The following is a 7,728-nucleotide window of genomic DNA, read 5'->3' as shown; positions in this document are numbered from 1 at the left end:
ACTCAAACATTTTTACCCAGAACAAGTCGCTTGGTTTTTGGTTCTGCTGAAAAATAAGCACCTTCAGCAGGTGAGCGAATTCTCACTCCATGCCCTGTCGGCGGCTGCGTGTACATGGGACGATTATCACCCCAATTTGTTGCTTCTAGCCATAATTTGGACAATAATTGCCCAGTGTAAAGGTACCTTTACTAAATGCCATTCTGTACTTACCATATCTGATATCCCTACATGACTCGGCACCTGCCAGCACTTACTTATCTTCTACTAGCGCTGCCTGTGGAATACATGGACAGCACACGGCCCAAAAATTCCAGCTTAGGGTCCTAAAATCAACTACCAAAATGCGTAAGAATGGGAGTTCATGTTCCTTGTACTGACATTTTTTATTCGTTTCTAATAAGACTAGATATCTTACTGGCACTCAGCGATAAGTCTGGATCTTTCTCTTTAAGGGCTCGGTCAGACAAGCGATTTTTTAGCGCATGAATAGCCGCGCTAAAAAAAATCGCACATCGCGTGTAGAAAAATTGGTGAAGGGGTGTATTTGTACTCACATGTCTTTTGCAGGTGTGTTTTTTTTTTAGTGCTGCTAAAAAACATACATGTAAACGCTTTCATTGGAAAGCAGTTGTTCTAATAGAGCCACTTTTTAAGCGGAGCTATTCATGCGCTAAAAAAATCGCTCGTCTGACCGAGGCCTTATGATTGTGGAGGACCTTGCTCGTTAGGCTTGTCTGTTTGCAGAGGGGGAGTGAATTTCTGGAGCTAGTCCGCTGATCTGTGGTTTTGTTTGATTGCATGTTTTAAAAGCTACAGAATACAAAAAATGGCATTAAATACTATGAAAATGCTTGAAACACTTCCCATTTTTTATAAGCATTTATACACACAAAAATGTATTTATCCAAAATGTATTCATTCAGATGAGCATTTTTTAGCCGCGTAAAAAAATTGTGCCAGAAAAAATAAGACATCGGGGACCGAAAATGGCGACCGATTTTATACGGTGCATGAAAAAGTAGGTCTTGCCCTATCTTTTTGCCGGGATACGTTGGAGGCTCCCATAGACTTCTATGGGAGCTGAAAAAAAGAGAGGGGAAAAGATTACAGCTGCCTCTATTTAAGCATTAATACTCATTCCGAGAATTTATGCCGACCGAGGGATTTTTGTGCTGTAGCGTATTTCTTCGCCAATACACCATAGCCGCCAGTGTGAAAGCACGAGAAAACGCTGAAGAAGATCGGGATTGAATCATGGTTATTCTTCTTTCACGCGATTTTTGGCCACGATGCGGCGAGTGTAAAGACACATATGGTCGTGTGAAATAAGCCTAAATGGTGTGGATTAAGCACGTTTTTTGCTGTGGATCTGCTGCAGGAATTAACCCTTGTATTTCAAGACCTGAATTCCGTAGCATAAAGACATAAAATTCACAGTATGTTGCAAAAAAAAATTCTGCACTGCCAAAGGGGATTTTAGAAATCTCCTCCGTATGGCTTGTACTGTAAATGTTGCAGAATTACCCCAGTGTTTCCAGCAGCGGAAATTCTGCAGCTTTTCTGCCACATGTGAAGATAGCCTAAGGCCAGTTTTGGATGAGCGTATTGTAACACATCCGTAATACAGATCCCTATGATGAACGTGTTACGGATGACATGACAGCCATATGTAAATCAGTATTTCATCTGTACTTCATCTGTACACGCACCTGCAAAAGATAGGACATGCGTGGCTACAATGCCCATATCTAAGGTGCGTGCTGCGAGAAAAGATAGGGCCTGACCTATCTTTGGTGCGTTTTGCGCAGGATTTCCCCTTGACTCCTACAGGCGCAATTCGTGTGAACGAGCAAATTATGCGCAAATGTGGATCATGCATTTGGCTACATTCACGCGATTTTTCCATATGCGAGCCGCGATCTGTCTGACCGAGGCCTTAGTTATAATTCATACTAGGAGCACACCACTGATGGATAGAAAATATCTCATCCTTTTTGAAAAGAAGCCCAGGTGCCCGTGTTCTTTGATATTCTGCAGAAACTGGAGCACAGCTGCTGAAGAGCCTCTTTTTTAGGCCTTATTCACACAAGCGTTTTTACATGGCTGCAATAAAAAATCGCAACCATCTAAAGCATTGGTTTCCAATGTATTCATTCAGAGGAGCAATTTTTAGCTACGTAAAAATGTTGCGCTGTGAGTAATAAGACATCAGCAACTGAAAACGGCGACTGATTTTATATGCAGGCAGAAAAAAAGGTCTTGCCTTATCTATTGCCGAAATACTCTGGAGGCTCCCATAGACTTCTATGGGAGTGGGGGTGGAAAAGGAAGGGGGAGGGAGTTTAGCTGCATCCAATGCTGGGAAAAGAAGACAATTGGCCCTATTTAACTATTATAAGTCATTCCAAGAATTTATGCCGACTGAGGGATTTCCGCGCTGCGGCAGATATTTTTGCTAACATGCTGCCGCTACGTCTGTGAATTGACGAGAAACGTGGGTGACGCTTGGGACTTGATCACGGCTTTTTTCATTCACGTTTCATTCGGCCCTTAAAGATAGAGGACAAGACACTTCAACCAATCAGTGGTCGACTTAGGAGAAGTATAATAGATTCCTGCAGAAATTATGTAAATTATGTTCCAGATAGATTGCTGCTTCTACAGGAAGTGATAAGTAGTGCCAATACTTACAGATATGTCAATGTGATATGTGTGTATCTATCTATCTACACTGTGTGTGTGTGCGTGTGTGCGTGTATATATATATATATATATATATATATATATATATATATATATATATATATATAAATAAAACTTTTGCCAGGTCTACTTCCATTATCATATGCAGTCTCTAGAGGGTCTTTTTGTCTTCACATATAGTTAGTTCTGTATATCTATGCATGCCTCCCACTCAGATTTGCATGGGTACATAGACTCGTTGGACAGTGTAGACAGTAGCAACCACAGATCTGGCGATATTTGCACTCCATAAGACGCACTATATAGTATTGTCGGGACTTCTTCCCTACTCCCCAGTGATCCCCAAACCTGTGAATGAAGATGTTATTTAGTCCTTACTGACCTTGACTGTCTTGCCCGAACAGAAAATAGCTCTGCTACAATAACTGCTCTATTTTTGGTCCGGTAACCTTGTAGTGCTTTTCAATACGAGGAAATGGAGGCAAAGGTGTCTGCCAATTAACACAGGGCGGCTATAATTCCCCTGCTGGATATTAAATCATTGCACGGGCTTCCCAATGGCAGGAGCGGCTTAATTGACCGGCAAATTGACTCCACTACAATCCTTTATTATACTATTCATTGATTACTGACCAAAAGCCTCATAGACTTATATGTGAGGGAGGAGGGGGCATAGGGAGAAACCCACCCAATTACATAGACAGCCAGAGCTTCTACTAATTGCCTTTTTGTAAGAGATTTTCTAGTAGCATGTGGAAAACACAGGATGGATAGGACAGAGAAAGAGAAGATATTGGATAGATAGATAGATAGATAGATAGATAGATAGATAGATAGATAGATAGATAGATAGATAGATAGATAGATAGATGAAAAATAGGGGAATAGAAGCAAAGAAACAACACATATAAAGATGAAAGAGAGAAAGACAGAAAAAACGAACATATAGAGATAGATAGATAGATAGATAGATAGGAGAGATGCATAATAGATAATAGGTGGATGATTGGTAGCTATGTGATATTATAAATACTCTCTTTACCAGTTTAGAGTACCAGTATCCTAGCATATGACTCTGTTCTCCAATTTACAAACATAAATCCTTATTAATACTTACATTTGGTATAAAATAAAATTACAATTCTTACAAGCGTTTTTATTTAATTTTTTCAACTCTGCTCGTTTTATGAAAAAAATGATCTCAACAATCAGTCATAAAAATGTGTAATAAAATCAATAAGAAGTTTCTTAAACAACGACTGATAATAATATTAATAATGTATCCGTGCAAATCAAATAGGATTTTCATCATAGATTGCTAGTGCTTTAAGAGTTGTCTAATTGTATATTTGCAATGATGGGTTCTGAGTAAACATTATAGTGTAAACAATTGTATCATATATGTCCATATGTATTTAATTCTATGATATGTAATGTATGTACATATATTTAATTCTATGATATGTAATGTATGTACATATATTTAATTCTATGATATGTAATGTACGTACCTATATTTAATTCTATGATATGTGATGTATGTACATATATTTCATTCTATGATATGTAATGTACGTACATATATTTAATTCTATGATATGTAATGTACGTACCTATATTTAATTCTATGATATGTAATGTATGTACATATATTTCATTCTATGATATGTAATGTACGTACATATATTTAATTCTATGATATGTGATGTATGTACATATATTTAATTCTATGATATGTAATGTACGTACATATATTTAATTCTATGATATGTAATGTATGTACATATATTTAATTCTATGATATGTAATGTACGTACATATATTTCATTCTATGATATGTAATGTATGTCTATTTAAACAGCCGCCTTGGAGCACGGACCGCTTTCTATCTTTGCATCCTGTGAAGGAATGAAAGGAATATTTTTTGTCAATAATTTCCCATTTAGTAATAGATCGTACATTTTTGTAAAGTGATATTTTAGCATTTCCGACTGTGTGCATACGGTATGTAATACAGCCGAAGGCAATAACCATGTAGATGAAGAATATGCAGAACAATACAATTGGAAACAAATGAAAAAGAAACCCGGTAAAATTGTTGCAATGGTCTTGTGCAGGATTTTGTTTTGTTTGGTAATATTTTATTAATTACTAAGGAATTAAATACATTCATTTATGTCTTAGTTTTCACGGTAAGATACATAGTTGAGGGGTCACTTGTTGCTCCTGTCCCATCTGATGATGTTAGGCAGTGATAGTGGCCGGAGCTGCTGAATTACTGGGTGCACAGAACCCCCAGGAGCGTGTGAAAGTGCAGCAACAAGTGACACTAAGAAATGATAGAGGGAAGGTGAAAGTTCATTATCTTATAATGTGAAAGTAAGGACATGCCACTCTGGCTAATTGATAGCTGACAGATCCCTATCTCCTGGGAGCATCTTGTCTGTTGATGCTGAAGCAAAGCTGATCTCTACACAGATAGATCATTATCTGTTATAATATTCATTCCTTCTAAATAATAATTACAGTAATAATACAAACACACTCATATACCTACACACAAATCTATCTATCTATCTATCTATCTATCTATCTATCCATCTATCTATCTATCCATCGATCTATCTATTGTTCTTTCATATAACTCTCCCCTCTCTATCTATATAAATATTATCTATCGCCTATTATCTATTTACATATATTTACGTTTTGCAGAAAAGTTAATATCATTCCATTCTTACTAAATACTTACAATTTCCAATACATTCCAGGAGCCTCCTTGCAGCACAGCCCAGTCCTGTTATTTTTGTAGGTCATCTATGACATACATGCATCACTTGCATTTTGTATCACTGTGGTATATGCTTTCCCCCTTCTGCTCTATGTCTGGGGTCTGGCTTAATTCAGGAGAGCAGTGATAGAAGCCTGTGATGTGGATACCAGGGGATGTGTATGAATGGAGATGGGACTCCACCTCCCAGTGAGGAGAAGCCCCTATTAGAGCATTAGGAACCTGGCAAGTAGGAGACACTTGGAGAGGCAGCTCCCACACTACACAGCTCCTGCGGGACTCTGCTCATAGTGATCTCTTAGGGAATGCTCTACACACATTGCTGTTGGATTTGAGCTGGACTATTGAGTGGACACCATCATCCCAGCAGTGATCTTCTGTCATCTTGGAGTCCAGCATCAGTCCCTGTAGTATTCAGATGGGGTCTGATGTGAGGGACATGAATACCCTGCTACCCCCTGTCTCTTCTCTCTCCGGGAACAGTAACTGTAGCATGCCAGTTAGCAGCAGTGGGCAATGGGCACCAGTTCTGGACTTTCCCCCAGGTGCCCCATATAGTTCCCTAACTCCACACTCTTTTATCAAGCAAGAACCCACCTGGAACCCGGATCTTCATGAGGATCAATGTCTCAGCGCCTTTACTGTCCACTTCTCTGGGCAGTTCACTGGCACAGCTGCTGGAGCCTGCAGGTATGGGCCATTTAGTGCACCCCCTCCAAGCCAGGCATCCACTGGGCAGCCGAGGATGTACTCCAATGCCCCTTACTTGTCCAACTGCCTTGAGAACCAGCAAAGTATCAGGAACCAAGGTGGGTTCATGACTTTTTGTGTCTTGTAACGAAATGCAACAAACGTCTATCTATCTATCTATCTATCTATCTATCTATCTATCTATCTATCTATCTATCTATCTATCTATCTATCTATCTATCTATCTATCTAGCCATCTATCTCACCCACGGTACTATAGAAAATCTAATATATATATATATATATATATATATATATATATATATATATATATATATATATATATATATGTAAAATACTTGCATCAAATCCTCCATTCACCATTTGGTACTGAAAGCGATAAGTAGGCAGTAGAAGACCTCCATGTAAATGTCTCTTAAATCAAATCCTAATATTTAGAACAGTTCATGGAGATTATATGCTGTCTACTTATTGCTTTCAGTACCATATCGCAAATGATGCAGTTTTTTTTGCATACCTCCTATATATATATATATATATATATATATACTATATCATATTAGATCTAGCCGTTTTATACTATATATATATGCTGCACTGCTGCACATACTTTACTTCTAAGGGTTTGGGGTCTATGTCAAAATTTACGGATGAACTTCAATAGCTTCAGTGTCAATTATGTTTTTTATTACTTATAGTAATGTTTCCTAAAATAATTATTAATTTATTTTTTAATCACCCATATTGGATTATTATTATTTATATTGTTATTGTATTTTTGTATTTGAGATACAATGTATTTATATTTTCGTTTCTTTATTTTACCATTTTTAGCAAATATATTGCTATTCTCTGTGCAAACGGGCAGACTTCTCCTATGCTCAAAATAGTTGATACAGGCATATCTATCTCCTATCTATCTATCTATCTATCTATCTATCTATCTATCTATCTATCTATCTATCTATCTATCTATCTATCTATTTATCTTTGTATGGTTTAATGCTTTCTATTACTTTCTGTAATGCAGTTCACTATAGAACATCTTGTACTGCTATTGCCCACCCGGGTCAGTTTGGGCACCTGCAGACCCTTCAGGTTCAAGCTCAAAGTGACTGTTAACATTGCTGTTACATAAGGAGAGCTCCCAGATTAGGGTTAGCCCTTCTGTGTAATCTCATTGCACACAGACACCGGATTACCGCAGTGCCTGGATCACTGGATTTAGAAATGATGTCTGTATAGTTTCTTGGACATGGATGTCTATTAGTAATGTGTCCATTATTCTTGTGATTATTGCACTATGAACTTAGTAGAATATGAAGCCTATGCAGTGTTGTAATGTGTCCAGTAGCTCTTAATTTCTTCTTTGCCTATAGACTGAACGTCCATGAAGTTTCTAACTTTTCTGATAGTCTAAACTATCTATAAATATTAAATAGAGGGGAAGGAAAAGGGAAAGAAAGGAAGAATGTAATGTAAAATAAATAGTTTCTTCAGGAACTGGGGCATATAAGTGT

General features: G+C 37.6%; 1 protein-coding gene across 4 annotated transcripts in view; it reads left to right on the top strand.

Moving 5' to 3' along the window:
• The first annotated feature begins 5,915 nt into the window (after positions 1–5,915).
• The window catches only part of WT1 (WT1 transcription factor), a 53,259-nt gene continuing 51,446 nt past the window's right edge, over positions 5,916–7,728 (top strand). For all 4 annotated transcript variants that reach the window (XM_066582236.1, XM_066582237.1, XM_066582238.1 and 1 more), the window contains exon 1: positions 5,916–6,306. In XM_066582236.1, the coding sequence (XP_066438333.1) occupies positions 5,916–6,306 (391 nt within the window). The remainder of the gene's footprint in view (positions 6,307–7,728) is intronic.

The sequence above is a fragment of the Eleutherodactylus coqui genome, chromosome 11, assembly GCF_035609145.1.
Source record: "Eleutherodactylus coqui strain aEleCoq1 chromosome 11, aEleCoq1.hap1, whole genome shotgun sequence".
Lineage (NCBI taxonomy): Eukaryota > Metazoa > Chordata > Amphibia > Anura > Eleutherodactylidae > Eleutherodactylus > Eleutherodactylus coqui.
The sequence above is the reverse complement of the archived record's forward strand: the minus strand, read 5'-3'. Positions and strand labels throughout refer to the sequence as shown.